General features: G+C 41.1%; 1 protein-coding gene across 2 annotated transcripts in view; it reads right to left on the bottom strand.

Annotated features, from left to right (window-relative positions):
• The window catches only part of TAF4B (TATA-box binding protein associated factor 4b), a 202,139-nt gene that overhangs the window by 1,943 nt on the left and 181,408 nt on the right, over nucleotides 1–18,788 (bottom strand). Inside the window, exon 14 of one of the 2 annotated variants that reach the window (XM_029591166.1) lies at nucleotides 11,972–12,147. The exons of the other annotated variant lie outside the window; for it this stretch is intronic. Coding sequence (XP_029447026.1) covers nucleotides 12,136–12,147 — 12 coding nt within the window. The 3' untranslated portion in view covers nucleotides 11,972–12,135. Of the gene's footprint in view, nucleotides 1–11,971; nucleotides 12,148–18,788 lie in introns of those variants that run through there. 2 annotated transcript variants of the gene reach the window in all.

Here is an 18,788-nt window from a genome sequence, read left to right as displayed (position 1 = left end):
CCCATCAGCAACCCCAACCTCTGTAATGTGTCTTTTTTGTATATGGAAAATACATACATACGTGGGTTAACGCGTCACTTTTACGCACACAAAACTCCCGGGCAATTTTCCCAAATAGTTTTACACCCAGAAATCATATTGTAAATTCAGCTCATAAGGTACTTTTCAAAAAAGGTCAACAGAATAAATGTTTGAACCAAAGGCACTTTCCATGAGACAAAGCCTTAACTGGTATCTGGATCTCTACAAGGAAATAGGAGTCAGCTTGCATGTTAATTATAAAGATGGGAGATCCAGACCAGCATGAAAGGGGCACACGTTTTCAGACTGCATCAGCTGACTGTCTCCATACAAGTAAGCAAAATGATTCTTGCTAATCTCTATTTCTGACAAACCCCAAGACATCGTTGAGGCCTACATCAACTGCATCTTGCATTTTCTTCTTATCCACTCCAACCAGCAAGGTGTCAGCCCAATTACTATATTCATCAAACTTCAATTTGGAAACTTTTATGGTATGCACAGCCTGGGCAGTTTGCAATCTCTATAGCTCTTCTCTCGTAATGAGGAGAGCTCTGTAAATTCTCCTCAAACAATCATGCTTATGCCTACACTTCAAATCTTCTGCTTTGTTTAGCAAAATATTTTGCTTAAATTGACTATGTTAGAGGTATATTTTACAAAACCAAAGATAGAGGTGTAGAGTTCTCTAAGATCTGCTTACCAAAAAAGATTAGCCAAACTTAAGCAGAATAAAACCAGATGACAATCTGACAAGTAACAATGGCCATTTATGATAGGACACTGTAGGTCACTAGAGGAAAAGAACACAAACAATCTACTATACATATTATGCCTAAGAGAAAAAAAAGGGGTGAAATCCCACTAATGGGATACCATTCAACTCCAAATTCCTGTAAGGTTGAATAGATCAATTAATCTTTTACATCTGGTAGGAGTAGGAACCAATGAGACAAGTCAATGATCTATCTAGAAACAGATGAAATCCATGTTCCAGTTCCATCCCTAAATGTGTTGAAACTGACTAGGGTACCAATGAGCTTACTGTAAAAGCTTGAAGACCAGAACTGTATCCATAAACATGTACCAACGTAAAGTTAAAAGAAAACACAGAACACTAATAAAATAAATCTTACCTCTGAATCAAAGTATGACTTTGTAACAAGAGGCAATGCTTTATGTATTAAAATATAGACACCTCTACTCTTAGCATGATGGGATGCATACATCTGCCCCACCCAAAATTTTGGTCGCCCTTCTCTGGATCGCCTCCATCCTGTCTCTGTCTCCTTTGAGATACCATCTCCAGAACTGAACACAGTACTCCAGATGAGGCCTCACCAAGGACCTGTACAAGGGGATTATCACTTCCCTTTTCTTACTAGATATTCCTCTCTCTATGCAGCCCAGCATTCTTCTGGCTTTGGCTATCGCTGGGTCACACTGCTTTGTCGACTTCAGGTCATTAGATACTATCACCCCAAGGTCTCTCTCCTGCTCCATGCACATCAGCCCTTCACCCCCCCCCCCCCAACGCATATAGTTCTTTCGGATTACCACACCCCAGATGCATGACCCTGCATTTCTTGGCATTGAATCCCAGCTGCCATATCTTCGGCTACTCTTCCAGCTTCCTTAAATCCCATCTCATTCTCTGAACTCGTTCTGGCGTGTCCACTCTGTTGCAGATCTTAGTATCATCCGCAAATAGACAAACTTTACCTTCTATCTCTTCCGCAATGTCTCTCACGAAGATGTTGAACAGAACTGGTTCCACCGATCCCTGTGGCACTCCACTTAACACCATTCTCTCTTCAGAGTAGGTTCCATTTACCATCACCCATTGTCGTCTATCCATCAACCAGTTTGTAATCCAAGCCAACACCTTGGAGCTGACTCCCAAGCTTCTCATTTTGTTGATGAGTCTTCTGTGTGGGACTGTATCAAAAGCGTTACTAAAATCCAAGTAAATTTCATTGAGCACTCTTCCCTGATCCAGTTCTCTAGTCATCCAATCAAAGAAATCAATTAGATCCTTCTGACAGGACCTTCCCCTGGTGAATCCATGCTGCTTCTGATCGAGCAACCCACCAGATTGTAGATAATTCACTATCCTTTCCTTCAGCAGAGTCTCCATTAATTTTCCCACCACCAAGGTGATGCTAACTGGCCTGTAGTTTCCAGCCTCTTCTCTGCTCCCACTCTTGTGAAGTGGTACCAGCACTGCTCTTCTCCAGTCACTAGGCACTACACTCTTTTCCAAAGATCTATTGAACAGGTCACACAGTTGACTCACCAGCACATCTCTGAGTTCCCTCAATTTCTGGGGTGAACCTCATCAGGCCCCATGGCTTTGTCCACTTTCAGTTTTCTTAGCTCTTCCCATACATTATCTTCCGTAAATGGAGTTTCGTCTACTTCACCCCCTTCTACAGTCTTGATAACAAGTTACGGTCCTTCTCCAGTGATCACTGAACTGAAGTATTTGTTTAATATTTCTGCTAATTCAGCATTTCTCTCCACCCATTGATCCTTATCCCCTTTCAATTTCACTATACCACTATATACCTTTCTCTGACATATCTGAAAAATGTTTTGTCAACTCGCTTTATTTCCTTGGCAATCCTTTCCTCTGCCTGACTTTTTGCTTTCTTGGTTACTTTTTTCTTCTCCCTCAGTTTCGCCAGATAATCCTCCCTGTGTTCCACTTTTTGGGATTCTTTATATTTCTTAAAAGCTGCTTTTTTTGCTTTTCTTACATCAGCCACCTCTTTTGTGAACCAGATTGGATTCTTATTTCTCTTACTTTTGTTTACTTTTCTAACATACAGATTTGTTGCTTTTGTAATTGCTCCTTTTAGTTTGCCCACTGTTGTTCGACCTCTCCCATTTTCTCCCAGTCTTCAAGTTCTGCCTCCAGATATTTCTCCATTTCTACAAAGTCTGTTTTTTTGAAGTTCAAAACTCAGGACTTTGTGACACTTCTCCAGATCCTATTTGCAATATCAAACCATACTGTTTGATGACCACTGGTGCTGAGGTGAGCACCCAACCCAAACATTAGAGACATTATCCCCCATCCCCATACAAAAGGATCCCTGGTGGTCCAGTGGACCCCGGACCCCTTCCCTTTCAGACAGGTTGCCCCTGGTGGTCTACTGGACCACTACCAAAAATGCCACCACCCAGCCTGTGCCCCATCACGAGATGGGGCAAAGGCAGCACTGTTTTAGAAAATGATGATAGCTGGATCCAGAGCTCAGAGTGTGCTCCAGGCCCCCACTGAACCACCAGGGCAATTTTGATGAGTTGGAGGGATCCTGGTGTTGGGCTAGGGTAAGGACCTGGCCTCTGGATTTTTTGAGTGAATGGGAGGAGCTAGGTATGAGGATGGGGCTTGCACTGTGCTTAAAACTTGTAATAATGGGAGGGGGGGGGGCTTGTCAAGCTCCTGTATTTTTTCTCTTTAATGATTTTCCTTTCCTTCTTTCTTTACTCTTTCTGGTGCCATGGGAAAGAGGGAGGGGGCAGTTAGAACTTATCCATCTGTCGGAGTGGCCCAGCAGACTACCATGCTGGAGTTTTCACCCATCCTACCTTCGCTGATCTCTGAACTTGACTTGGCTGGTTTAGGGGCTGCCAGTCTGTGGATGGCTGAAGTTACGCTCAGCTCGGAGGATCAGTCCACACCAAGGTTCCCCTGGCATGGCTGCCCATGTGGGGGCTGAATCACCAAAACATATCTGGAGACCCGGCGCTGCTGCGCTTCATCGGTTGGGCTTCTGTGTGCCTGCAGTAGGTGTTGATTACAGTGGGACGATGTACAGACATCCCAACATTCCCAGGAGCCAAAGAGGCAAGTTGGAGGTGAGGTGCCTGATGTCTTGGCATTGGATGGAGGTTCCCTCAGTACTTGAGGTCTCAGGAGCTGGTTTACAGGAGGTCCAAGCGGTCACTGCTTCTTCTCCAGGTCAGACCAGTGTTACCTAAGCCTGCTTCTGTGACACTAGATAGTTTATGGGCTGCTTTGGCTACCACTGAACAGTCTTGTTTCTTCTTTGATTACTATTACTTTGGGTATTCATTCTAAATTCTATAATCGAGATCATGGTATTTCATCCTGTGAAACCAATATTGCTAACTTGAAGGCATCTGTCTCTCAAGTCAAGGAATTACAAGTTAAGCAAACAGTGCTCTTACATCAGCTTTGTGAAGGCTTGAAAATTTGGAGAATTTTTCTAAGAATTTAAATTTGCGTGTATTAAATTTTGCTCAAATGCCTATGTTCTCTCCTAGCGAAATGTTTAAATTCTGTATGAAGGAGGTTCTACAAATTCTGGAGGAAAAGAATTCAAAAAAAAGTTCCATTTACCATCTGCCAAGAAGAACACAGATAGAATATAGCTTCTTTGGACTTGTGTGAGTTTTTGGAAAATTCCTTCTCACAAATGTTCTCTAGAGCTACTTTGATGATTTAATTTGTATGTCTTCAGGACAGAAATCATATTCATTAGTTTTTGTTTTTTTTTCAGAATTGTAAGGCTTTATTTAAGGGTGGAAAAATTTGGGTTTTCCCAGATTTAGCCAGAGTAATGCTGGAGCATAGAAGGAAATTTCTGGATATGTGACCTGAGGTTATTTCTTTGGCAGCCTCTTGTATCACTAGACACCCTTGTAAATGTTTAGTACTTTTAAATTTTGTAAGATATGTTTTCTTTGACTACTCACAGCTGAGGGACCATTGATTCCAGACACCGGGCACCCTCCCCAGTCTCTTAGTATGTGTGTGTACTACATGAAAAGGTAGTACTGTTCAGGGCTTCATTATATTTTGTAATTTTTAAAAATTTGAATGGTTAGTATTGGCCTAAGACCATTTTCTTATTCCCCCAGTATTTGATGTCTTTAATGAGGGGTTTGTAATTTATTTCTTTTTATATATTTATGTTATATATTTATGTATTTATAAAGTTTATATAACCTTTGTTTTTCTTTCAAGTACTTGTTTACGTGACTTATTATTAAATTTGAATAAAAATAAAGTTAAAAAAAACCTTGTAATTATTATCATTTTTAATCTATGGCCACCTCTAGGGGTGATGGGGAATGAGACAGAATCTTTGCAGACCCCTGGATTTTGATGACCTTCCTGGGAGGAGGGAGGTGCTTACTCGTGTTCACCAGCCCCTTTAAGCAATGGTGGCCCCACATTCTCCCGGCTGCCATCTCATATTGACACTGGGCCATTTGCTGCTGCATTATTTTTCCTCGTGGTATTTTACCATGGAGATGAATACAGCAAGAGCCATCAAGCCACAGGGCCATTTACTACAGCTATATGACTCCTGCTTAGTGAATGAGCCTATTAGAGAGAGAAAACTAAGAGAGGATTCATTCTGTCCTTAGTATAACCCTCAGTATTTAGGCCAGTTGTTGAGACAGGATATAGTATTAGTCCTGCATCACGGGGCAACTGCAATTCTTTTGGGGTTTGGAAACAAAATACAGTTTCAAGGAAACCTGTCCCAATACTTTGTAATCTTTTTACATTCAAACAAATCTTTCAACACCTAACAAGAGTACAGGTTAAATGCATAAACAGGGGTGGCCATCTCTAGTCCGTGAGAACCTTAAACAGGCCAGGTTTTCGGGATATCCATAGGGGTAGATTTTAAAAAGATGCGTGTGGGCGTACATGTGCGCTACCTGTACACCCGATTTTAAAACTTGTGCGTGCCGAGCCGCGCTGCCTTCCCGTTCCCTCCTAGGCCGCTCCCAACTCGGAGCGGCCTGTGAGGGAACTTCCCTTCCCCCTAACCTGACCTTCCCACCCTCCCCCTAACCTTTCCTTCCCCTAACCCTACTTTAACCCCCCCAAAAGTTTTATTTTACCTTTTGCGCCTGCCTCTGGGCAGGCGCAAGTTGCACACGCCGGCAGGCTGCCAGCATGCGATCCCTCGACACAGCGGCAATGGCCACTGTGTTGCAGGCCTCTGGCCCCGCTCACGCCCCTGGACTGCCCCGCCCCTTTAGTAAAGCCCCGGGACTTACACGCGTCCTGGGGCTATAGGCCCGGCGCGCGTAACCTTTTAAAAATCCGGCTCAATATGAATATGCAAAAAATAGATCTGCATACAATGGCCTGTTTGTGGCTCTCGAGGACTGGAGTTGGCCATCCTTGGCATAGAGCCTGTATTTCCTCTAGATAGATTCTGAAACTCCCCCTCCAACCTTCATATGGTAAATAATAAACGCAGAGACGGTGACTTTGAAACAGGCGCGTGGGTGCACATGTGCATGCGTTTGCCAGCGGGTCCAGAGACATGGCCATTTTATAACATACGCGCGTATATATGCACACGCATGTACGTGTGCACAATTTTAAGTGGATGCTGCAAGGGCGCACAAATCTCACTTCCACTGAATAAGTGGGGGGATTTTAAAAGGGGCACGAGTCAATATCATTGCCAGTGTCACCAGTTTTTTCCCAGTACACCCAGTTAAGGGATAGGACGTCCCAATCCCCCTAGTTCAATAGTCTTCCTTTCCCCGTCTTAACCCTGACCCTTAAAAACCTACCATCCATAGCAGTAGTAAAGTTACACGGTAGGGACCCCCAGCATGCACCTGTGTGCGTATTTACGCACGTATCTCTTGGTCTTTCCCCGACACGTCCACATGACGTGTCGGGGAAAGACCAAGACATGACCCACATGACCCACCCTTTAAAAAAAAACAACAAAGTTTTGACTTGTGCATGAAACGGGAGCTATGTATGTACACAGGCGGCTTATAAAATCAGCTCGGCCTGCGACGGCTTGACTTGCACACACATCATCTGGCTTTGGCGTGTGCAGGTCTTAAAATTTGCCTTAAAATATAAAATTAAACACAACTTTACTGAAGGAATTTGATGAATTTAGATATATTAAAAATAGGATTACATATGTGCATGCAAACAAATATGGAGCCAACAAAGTTGAGAGCTCTGTCGCCAGCTCAAGTCTTAGTGTAACTGCAGTTTAAGAAAAACAAAATGAGATATCTCTTGTTGGTGCACTTCGCTTTTCCGTTCATTATACAACTCTTGATTTTATTAAGCTATATATAGAAGTTGATATTTTTAAGACAACTAATCCACAGGCTCCTGAGGGAAACTCACAGCACGATGGTTTTCCAATCATTTGGAGACTTGCATGCTAGAAACTCTTAATTCAATAGACTATTCAGGGGAATGCAGTCTGACTCTGTCTTGCAGGGAAATATGCTCTTCAATCCACTGCTCACCACTCTGGCTCCCACTTCACACTCACATCTGCCTTACAGACAAAAGAAATCCTAAGGTGGTTGATTACAGCAATCTAGTCAGGCTCTTAGGTTGCAGGATCTTGTGTCCTTTCTCCAGCTCCCCAACTGCTTGAACTGCAGTTGTAAAACACTACCTCCTCTATCTTTCTGCAGCTCTGTCTGCCTTCCCTCGGTCTGCCTGCAACATAATCTCCCCCTCCTCAGAAATGAATTCACTCCTGATTGGATGAGAATCCTTGCAAGGTTGTCTTTCCTGGTCCTAGGACTGGATCAGGAGCCACACAGACTGCAGCATGTTGACTGGATCCTAGATGTGTTGTATAAACTCAGTCCTCCCCTTCCAGCCTTTAGATCCAAAGGAGGCTGAAAAGGGCCACAGGACACAAACTGGGGTGAGGACTACAAAAGAAGGAGGTATACCACCCTTGGAACACAATCTAATGTTTAGCTGAAGTCTAAAATAGCAGCACTCTGGACAAGAAAGGCATAAGAAGAAAAGGAAATAAGTTTAGTACTTACAAAGGAAACCATCTTACCCTGCCTTGGGTGTCTCCTGTTTGTTGAGGAATGGAGGGGGCCAAAAGAATCAGTTCGATAATTATTGATGCAACTACTTGACATCCTTCTAGAATATTATATCTAAAGGTATAGTGGTCTCCATCGAATGACTTATGAGGAGAGGCTGAAGAACCTGAATATGTATACCCTGGAGGAGAGGAGGAGCAGGGATGATATGATACAGACCTTCAGATACTTGAAAGGTTTTAATGATCCCTGGTCGTCAACAAACCTTTTCCATTGGAAACAATTTAGTAGAACTAGGGGTCACAATTTGAAACTCCAGGGAAGAAGACATAGAAAAAATATCAGGAACTATTTCTTCACTGAGAGTGTGGTGGATGACTAGAATGCCCTTCCGGAGGAAGTGAAGACTAAAACTGTGAAGGATTTCAAAGGTGCATGGGATAAACACTGTGGATCCCTAAAAGGCTAGAGGATGGGAATAAATAAAAAAGCTTAATTAGCACAGAGCAGCAGTTACTACCCTTAATAGAAACATGGGGGTAACCTGAACAGAACAGCAGTAACTGCCTTGGGAAGCTTGCTGGGCAACCTAGATGGACCATTTTGGATTTTTTCTGTTGTCATTACTATGTTACTATGTAAGTGTTTGAAATTTAGACTGAAGTTCTATCAAGAACTCGACAAGGCATGTGGCTGCTTTGTTGGTAGCACTAAAAAGCAGCAGCAACCTTAAATTTTTCAAAGTCCTAATTGAAGAAAAAAATGACAATTTCAATTATGTATTTCCTTTCACTGACCTGAATTTAAAATTTTTTTCCCTATAAAAGTAAATCTGTTGGTTTCAGGCTGAAGTGCTACATGCAATGATAGGTACGATCTGAGTTTGGATCCTCTCTGTAAAGGGTGGTCAAGTCTGGGTGCAGTACATTGTGGTGTGCTCAGATTTAGGGGTGCGGGAGAAAGGGAAGACTTGGGACCATGTTCTCTCCTGTCTCCCCCACAAGCAGTACGGAGGAGACTCCTTGCAGTGCCTATGCTGACGAGGTCCCGGGAGCCATCTGGGCATGCTGACTGGGGAGGGAAAATAAATGAATATGATAGTTGGAATGAACTGTTCGTGAATTGAATTGATACTCAAAAATACCCAGCTCTGGAGCACATTTATTACTCCCTATGTACAAGGATTAGCATGATTCTATTCTTAGGAATTGAAGGCAGCTACAATTCCAGTGACTAATTGCACTCTAGCCTAAGGCTTAACATATTGGTAGCAATTTTGCTATCTTGTGAAGGAGTAAGAGATTAATAATATAGTTGACAATATCTTGCTTGAAACGATGTGGCACAGGGCCAAAAGAATCAGTTCAATAATTATTGATGCAACTACTTGACATCCTTCTAGAATATTATACCTAAAGGTATAGATTAAAAGATGTGAGGCAGCTAAAGACAAGTGACATTCCTAGTGTAGAAGAACCAGCAGTAACAGTGAGTAACTTGACACTACATCTACAATGATTTGTTGCGGTGCGTAAAGCATTTTACTTACGTTGAAAAGAACCTTTAGAAATGTATCTGATTAAAGAAACCGAAAGAAAAAAATGTAGCTGTTAAATTAATCTTTAGTCTGACAACTCATGAAAGATTATTTTAAGATAATGTCACAAACCATGTTTCCTTCCAGTGCTTTGAGAGAACGAGCCAGGAAATACAAATATAACTCTTAAGTTTGTAGACAGCTATATGCCTCTGTTCACCATCTCCTCACTCATTCTACCATGTACTCACACGCATTATCCTGTCCCGTATTGACATTTTTCTTTTTTAAACTGAGATTGTTTAATATGAAAATGAGGTAAGATGGCCACAAATACAGGCAGCCTCTGCCGGCCAGCAAACACTGAGGGTGTGCCTACATAAGAAGTGCCATGCCTGGTCAGACTAAGGTCCATCAAGTATTCTGTCTCTGACAGTAGCCAGTCTGGGTCACAAGTAACTGGCAGATTTTTCAGTAGTTGATTTATTTCTTGTGTCACTCCCAGGGATAAGCACTGGCTTTCCCAAGTCTACCATGCTAATAACCATTTATGGACTTTTCCTGCAGGAACTCGTCTAATCCTCTTTTGAACCCCACTAGGTTAGCTGCCTTGACCATGTCCTCTGCAACAGATTCCATAGCTCGATTCTGCGGTGAGTGAAAAAATACTTCCATGATTTGTTTTAAATCTGCCAGCTTCTAGTTTCATGGAGTGTCACCTAGATCCAATGTTATTTAAAAGGGTAAATAATAGTTTTCTATTTACCCATTCTACCATACTCAGTATTTTATAAATCTCAATCATATCCCCTCTGTCCTCTTTTTTTTTTTTAAGCTAAAAACCTCTAATCTGCTTAGCCTTTTGATGCCCTCTTTACCTTTTCTATGTCCACTGTGTACTTTTTGAGATGGAACAACCAGAACTGCACACAGTACTCAAGATGCAGTTACAAAAACTAATGTTTTTCATGTGGTTAATGGTCTAAAGTGGGTTAGTGAATGAGCCCATAAGTATGGACTTGTAGTTCCAATTTTTCTACCAAAAAAAAAAAAGAAAGATTTCAATTTTATACATACAATACAACAAAATAGGGCCTAACTTGACTTGTGCCTTATAACCTAGAGTCATCTGCTAACCTGATACAGAAGGGACTTGAGTACAGCATCTCTAATCTACATAGTGAGCAAATACATATTGAGGAATTACTGACAAATTGCCTCCTACAAAAATATAAGAACTTTTTAAAACTAGGGTACCATGTTGCATCGGCTGATTCTCTGCTCTTCCCTGGAGACTTTCTGGAGAAATATACTGGCCTGCGTCAATAAATGTATTCAGATACCTTTACGATTGTCTGCTGTGCTCTTATTGGCAGGACCGCAGGCGCTCTTTGTGAAATGTACGGGGGCACAGGATCGTTTTGGCAGGACTGCTTTTCTATTGGCGTGTCGAACAATACTTGCTGAGTGGATTGAGCCTGCGAGTACACCCTCACTTGTAGCCTGGCACCATCGCATGATGGACATGATTTTGCTGGAACGCATGGATTTTCCTAAGTCTCCTAAGCCCATGGATAAACGATATGCAGATTGTTGGGCTCGCTATTACTCTCATCTCTCTTTGGATTTACAGATTCAATTGATTGCAGCAGGATATACTGATTATTTGGTACACCAATTCTCCCGGGGCCAGTAACCCCTGATGGAATCAATTGCAGATCTTTCCTGTTTTTTTCTCTTACGAGTTGTTAATGCTTGAGGGTTATCTTAGCTTGAATGAGTTGGGGGCTCCTGGGCGGAGGTGCGAATGTGTTTGGAAGTGAGATGATTGTCTGAATGGGTTGTGAGAGGTGTGCTTGGGTTGTGCAGTTGAATGCAAATGGGGAGTGGTGGGGTTGCTTATTGGGGTGGGTACTGTTACTTAAAAGGAGACCAGCATAACTACTATACTGTTTGTTCTCTTGTTATTGTTTTTTTGACAATATTGTAGTACTTGTGGCATTGCTTGTTTTTGCAATAAAAATGATTTTGCAAAAAAAAAAACAAAAAAAAAAAACAAACCCACAAACTATAAAAATAAGGTATCAAACACTAGTTTGTACATGCAGACTTTACCAAGTATTTTCAAAGCAAACCTATGCATTTAAGTTTGCTTAGAAAATACTCTGATAATGCTGAGTATGTGCATACATTACCACATACAATCTTATACCTGGTCCAAGCTGGGCATAACTTGAGCATAGTAATTTAAGCGCATTTTTTCAAAATAAAAATGTATGTGCATAAGTCACAACTCCATCCTTCCCCCCCCCCCCCGAATGCCTATTTATTATGCATGTAAAATTATGTGCCAACCCGGTTACACAAGTACTTATGCCAGTAGCTGGTGCTATTTTCAAAGACGAAATAACCAAAAAAGGCAATCACTCCAATCTTTTAAAACTGTGTATATCCAAAGTGCTACTACTGATTTAAATTAGATCATTATAATATATATTTTTATGTGATAGAAGCCGCATCAGCAAGCCAGACGACGGCAGTAGGGATCACTTGCCGTCCGGACTACTCGTCACTTGCGGCGTGATTTTTTCAAGTTTGAAAAGTCAATATTTCAATAAATGCTTAAACTTTGATAATATCATCTGTTCTTGATGTAAGATGAAGAATACAGCCCGACAACGGCCGGTGTTTCGCGAAGAGAAATCGCTTCTTCAGGAGACGAATTTAATCAAATTTCAATAATTTCAGAACAGATGCTGTTTTTTAAAAAGAAAAAACATATGTCAAAAGTAGTATTAATAACATGTTATACTTAGCTTCGGGCATTGCCAGCAAACGCAAACCTTCATCCCGGACAGTGCAGTCTCTCAAGTGAATTTCTTTAGTCCCGTTCTAAAGAAATTCACTTGAGAGACAGTAATAAGACACATTACGGTTCTTTTTTGGTTTGCTATTTTCAAAGAGCCACTTACATAGGCAAGATCAGTGTATGCATTCAAGTGGCTTTGGAAATTACCCCTCAAAAGTGCGATGGAAGAGATAAGAGAACCAAGATACAATGGAGTCCCAAAATCCAAGTGAGGATAGAGTATCAAGCAGTAGCTGTTGATCAACAGTGTTAAATACAGTGGATAGATCAAGGAGGATCAAGATTGATTAAAGGCACTTGGATTTGTCCAGAAACAGGTTGCTGGAGACTATGGTAAGGGCTGTTTCTGTGGAACGTACAAGGCATAAGCTAGACTGGAGTGGATCAAGAATGGTTTGAGATTTAAAAAAAAAAGTCAAGACAGCAGAGGTGGATGGCACATTTGAATCATTTGGACGTGAATGAAAGGAGGGTAACAGGACCCCTTATAGGACTGGGGAGGAGCAAGAGTTTCCAAAGCAGATGAGAGTATAGTGTAATTAAAAATAAATTGTCTCATCAACAAGACTGAAAATATAGTGGAGGAAAAATGAGACTGTGATGGAGAGGAAGCAAGGGTCATTAGACTGGAGATTCCTAAATGCATTGATGACTGGATGAGACTGTGGGAGAGGATGCTTAAGTGTCAGTTATCAAATTGTGGTCAAAGGAGGGTAAAACTGAGATGGAGAAGTTAGAGAGAGAATGGGGGAGCACAGTTGGAGGCAAAGACAAGGCAGTGGCCATGCAGGTGAGGAGGAGTGGTAGAGAAAAATTAGAGGTCAAATTAGGAGGTAAGAAAGGAGTTTTCAGGCATAAAAGTCAGAGGGGTCACCAGCATGACAGTTAAAATTCCTCAAGAAGGAGGAAAGGGGAAGATGGTTCAAGAAAGAAGGAAGGCCAGGAGTTGAAGTTGTTGAGAAAGGAGGAGGGGGATGTATCAGGGGATTGATAAATGACATCTACACAGAGAGGTACTGGGGTGAATAGACAGATGGAGTAGACATAATCTTTATCAATTTCCTTCAAATAAATGTTCCCAATGTCATGATTTTCAGTAGTGAATCACCCAATAACCAAAGAGTCAACACTTGAATGCACCCAATATCAACACCACAAAGTCAGCATTCAAAATCCTCGATACTACTTCTAACATTCACCAAAATGGGTACCCACTGACAACTGTATGGACGTAAAACTCAAAGTTTCCTATACATGGGTGTTATAAGGGTCCTCCTTACTGTATTTTTTAAAATTTTGTTTAATGTTAGAAGCAAGATCAAGGACTCTGAATGTTGGGTATGTGTTAATGATTTTCAGTGAATCACATCAACCCAGTCAGTGAACTCTTATCTAGAATTTCCGAAACCACACCAAATCTCTTGTTGGCATATGGCGTCACTTGATTGGTATTCTCTGTCTGTCATTTCATTCATATCAGACTTATATTAATTTATTGGTGTGGCACAGAGAGCTTGTATCAACTCAAATTTTATCTCCAGACTATCAGAAATTATGAAACATAAGAAATATAAACAATGTCATGACTATAAGCTAGCTTTTTGTGATAAATACAACAAAATCAATTGTTTCAAAAATTTTAATCATCTTTTTAGTTTTACATAAGGCAATAGGTCAAGATCAAGCAATCAAACTCATTCATAAATAAAAAATCATCAATGGTTAACACCTCTTAACCAAGTATCAATCAATAGTACTAAACCAAAGAGATACAGGCAAAGCATGCACTAACAGAAGCAAAAGTAGATCAGTCTTAATCATTAACTCCAAATGGTAAGACAGATGGTTGCTACCACAAAAATCCAACTCATTCACTAGCAAAAAGTATCAGCAATAGCTACTATTAATTATATTTGTTCAGGATAATGCTAAAGAATAAGAGGAAAGGCAAAATACATAATAAAATTAAAGGCTGTGGGGACCCAAGCACCCAGAATAGGAGTGGCAGAGGAGGAGTATTTTTAACATGCAGAAAGGACACTGAAGCTGAGGGAGGATTCAGGGGAAGAGAGAGAGGAAAGAAGAGTGTGAATTTCTAATACAAAATAAATACAGCATTTATAAAGTATTACATAAATAAAACACATGTTCGTTTATGTTAACTCCTGTTCTGCCAACTAGTAGAAATTAGTTTTCACACCAGCCCTGACTGTGCCCCTAAACACCCCATGCTCCTTGGATCTATTTCTGACTGGGGGAAGTGGGAAACTGCATTCTTTCACTACTCTTAGGCTAGTGAACGACTTCTGAGGGTAATTCCAAAATAAAGCCATTTACTGGGGTATGTGATGCAGAGAAACAATCTAGCAAATGGTACACTTCTAGGTTTGCATATATTGATTGCAGAGACCCTTCTATCTGCTACAATCCATATAGAAAAAAAAGTCACCACACAGTGATTATAGTCCTTGAAAATTCTTTTCTCCAAACTCCCGCACAGAGTACCCCTTAGAGAAGCTCCTACTCTGGGATGCTCTGCCTTTTGCCAGCATGCATGCAGTGCAAATATGAACATCTATTTTTCACTCTTTTATAACCATTTATAAACAAGGTGCTTGGCACCACCAAAACCCTGCTTAGATCAGGCTGTCTTTCCAAACTGGATGACCAAGCAAGGAGGACAGTGATCAAGGATGCAACCAAGAGGCCAATGGAAACTTTGAAAAAGCTGCAGGCTTCCATGGCCAAGTGTGCCTGCGACTACAATATCCCAAACACTCCACAAATCTAACCTATATGACGGGGGGGGGGGGGGGCAAGAAGGAAGTCATTAATCAGGAAAGTTCACCTTGAACCCCACTGAAATATGCAAAGGAGCATTCAGGGAATACTGTAGCCATGTGGCAAATAGTTTTGGTTCTGGCAAAACAAAAATGGAATTTTGGCCCAGATACAAAAACATTACATGTGGCACAAACCCTACACAAGCACATCACCCAGGGAACACTATCCCTACTGGGAAGCATGGTGGTGGTAGCATCATGTTATGGGGATGTTTCTCATTGGCAGGGACAGGGGCACTTGTCAGGATGGGAGGGACAATGAATGGAGACAAGTACAGAAAAGTCCCCAAGGAAAACCTGCTGACCTCTGCAAGAAAGCTGAAACTGGGATGGAAGTTCACCTTTCAGCATGACAGTGACCGCAAGGCACAGAGACGGTTACACTGGAATGGCTAAGGAAGAAAAGGTTAAGTGTCCCAAAGAGGCCCAGCCAGAGCACAGATCTCAATTCAATCATCTTTGGTATGACTTGAAGACGGCTGGTCCATCAATGCTCCTCAAGGAAGCTGTCAGAGCTTAAAAAGTTTTATAAAGAAGAATGATCTAACATTGACATATCTAGTTATGCAAAGTTGATGGAGACCTACCCCAACAGACTCACAGCTGCAGTTGCTGCCAAAGGCAATTCCACCAAGTACAGACTTGGGGAGAGGGGGTGGAGACTGATTTCAGTTTTCATGTATATGCTTTGTCCCCTCACTGAAACATTTTTGGCCCTTAAAGTTGTGGAGTATGGTATGTAAATGAGTGGAAAAACTCCTTAATTAAATGCATTCCAAGTGTGACTGACACCCCCCCCACTGAGTCAGCTTATTGACATAAGTAAAGTGGCAAGCATGTTTGGCTTCTTGCCCTCACTCAACATGCTCCTTGCGGTCCATATTCAGCTGTTGTGTGGCTTGGCAAGTTAGCCAAAAAACATTTATCTGGCTAACTTGGCCAGGATATTCAGCAGTGCGGAATGCCTCTGAATATACCTGGCTATCTAAAAGTCAGCCATATAAGTTTATCCAACTAACTTTAGGACAGGACAGTGGCATCACCAGCGTTAGCTGGATAACTTATCTGGCTAATTCCGCTCCTCTCTGGACTGCTTCCCGCTCGCTTCCAACTTAACCAGCTAAATTCCAGACAGATAACTAGTTAACATTTAACTGGATAAGTGGCTGAAAATGCCAGTTTTTGCCATTTAGATAGCTTTTGAATATGGACTTCCCTGTGCTCAAGTCAGAGTTTGGAGAGGTTAGGAGACTGATTCTTCATATCCAAAAATGAATAATGAAATTTATGCCTGGGCTTGTTTAAAACCCTGAACATATCATCCACTGGGTATTAATCAGGGAAAGCTGGAAAAGTCATAGGACCGCATAGTTAACGTATCTCTTTCCTCATTTGATTACTACTGGGGATTTTAATTTACATATAAAAAAATCAGTCTTGGCTTATTACCCAGGGATTTCTTTCTTTTTCAACACACGTGGAATTAATTCAGCTTGTCAATTTTCCTACACCTATGGGAGGCCATATCCTAGACTAAAAGATAAATTTCCAAAGGCTTACAGGTGGATAAAGGGCAATATGCGTGTATGTGGCCAGTTCAACATGTAATTCGTATTTTAAAAAGGGACCACAAATTACATATGTGCATCTGATAAAGGGGTGTGTTACAGACGTGTCAGGATGGAGTTTGCACGTACGAGCATAATGAGCTATTTTAAAAGCGATTTATGTGCGAGCATCATCAAAATTTTGCAAGTACACTTACTACTTCTCATTTATACATACAACTTCAAACTTTCATTTTGTATTTCGACTTGGCATTTGGCAGAGTGGTTTCTCCATGTGAACAGACACAGGAGCAGGCCATGGGATGGGAGGGTGCGTGCCCGGGTCAGACTAGGACCTATTGGGCCTAAACTGGGACATACCTCAGTCATATTGGAGGGGGGGGGGGGGTGTCACTGGGACAGACAGGTTCATACGGGGGGGGGGGAGTGGGAGGGAGAAAGTGTACCAGGCCACGTGTGTATGCCCTGGTTTTAGCATGCACAGCGCTTTGAAAATGTACCTTTTAGTATAGTTGCGTTTAAAAAACGATTTGGACAAGTTCCTGGAGGAAAAGTCCATTAGCCATTATTAAAGTAGAGTTGAAGAAATCCACTGCTTATTCTTGGGATAAGCAGCATGGAATCTATCTTCCCCTTGGGATCCTGCCAGGTGCTTGTGATTTGGATTGGTCATTCTTGGAAACAGGGCACTGGGCTTGATGGACCCTTGGGAAAGTCTTTTTGTTCTTATGATTTTTCTCTCTCTTTAGGTTTAGTCTGTGATGAATTATTTTTGCTGTTGGATATTTTGTTTTTAATATGATTTTGCTATGCTATGGCTGGGAAATTCAGTATAAAAGCTGTATACATAAATATTTAGAAGGTGAATTGCTGTGTGTTTTGTTTTTCCAAGATATATATAGGGCCTTTTAACAAAAATATTTTTTATTTACCAAAAGCAATAAATATCTTTTGAACATACATTGTCTAACTCCAGATTTTAGGTGAATTGAACCTCAAATGATCATGGACTGCAGTACAAGTTCACTTGTCATGCATACTTATACTGTGGCCACAGAATAATCACTAGTTAAATGTTGCTTCTCATTTGCACAAATCAGAAGGCCAGACTGAATTACACTGCAGAGCTTTGTTTGGATGAAGTACAGGACAGCAAAAAACCAGGTAAGTTTCTTTCCCACTTGTTTCAGTTTTTCATTAATCCCTTGGCATGGGACCAAGCCCATGATATCCAGTGAAGACACTGACCCTTTTTTGTACTGACTTGGCACATGTAAAAATAAAAAGGAAGTTTTTCTGACTCATGATTTTGTCCAGTCACCAAGGCAGTGAGTTCTCATGGGCTTGGCATTTGAAATCTTTTCCTCTTAAATAAAAAAAAAGTTCTATAGAGATAGTGTAATAAGTAAGCTTGGGGGCAATATTAGTTTGCTAGTTATACACTGTTATTGCATCTTAGCCTCACTTGTCTATTGAGTTTCCTATATATTAAGTGGAACCAAAAAGTGTGCTGTTCTGTTTGCAGCAGGGCTTCCCTATCATGGATAAAGGAGATTTAATTAAGAGAGTACTGCATGATGGGTTAAAGTCTATGTATACTTTTTAGGCTCAGATTTTACCCTATATTGTCTATGAGAATTTATGCACAAATTTGCTTTGAAAATCTCCATGAAATGCTGAGTACACATACAAAGTTACATCTGCTCTATCGAGGGTGTAACTTGTGCAGAAAGCAAATTTGCATGCATACTTTTTTTTTTAATGTTGGTTTTAATATTATATATCCAGAATACATCCTGTTTCTCAGATTTAAGATCTAAAAAGCAATATAATTGAAAAGGTTAAAAAAAAAAAAGACATTTAACTTCAGCAAATATATGTAAATATCTAAATGGATATTTACCAAAAAGACAGTCTCCAAACGGAAAATGTCATAATGCCTCTGTATCACTCCATGGTGAGACCGCACCTTGAATACTGTGTACAATTCTGGTCACCGCATCTCAAAAAAGATATAGTTGCGATGGAGAAGGTACAGAGAAGGGCAACTAAAATGATAAAGGGGATGGACCAGCTCCCCTATGAGGAAAGGCTGAAGAGGTTAGGGCTGTTCAGCT

The sequence above is a fragment of the Rhinatrema bivittatum genome, chromosome 2 (assembly GCF_901001135.1).
Source record: "Rhinatrema bivittatum chromosome 2, aRhiBiv1.1, whole genome shotgun sequence".
Classification (NCBI taxonomy): Eukaryota; Metazoa; Chordata; class Amphibia; order Gymnophiona; family Rhinatrematidae; genus Rhinatrema; species Rhinatrema bivittatum.
Note: the sequence above shows the minus strand (reverse complement) of the source record. Positions and strands in the feature narration are given on the sequence as shown.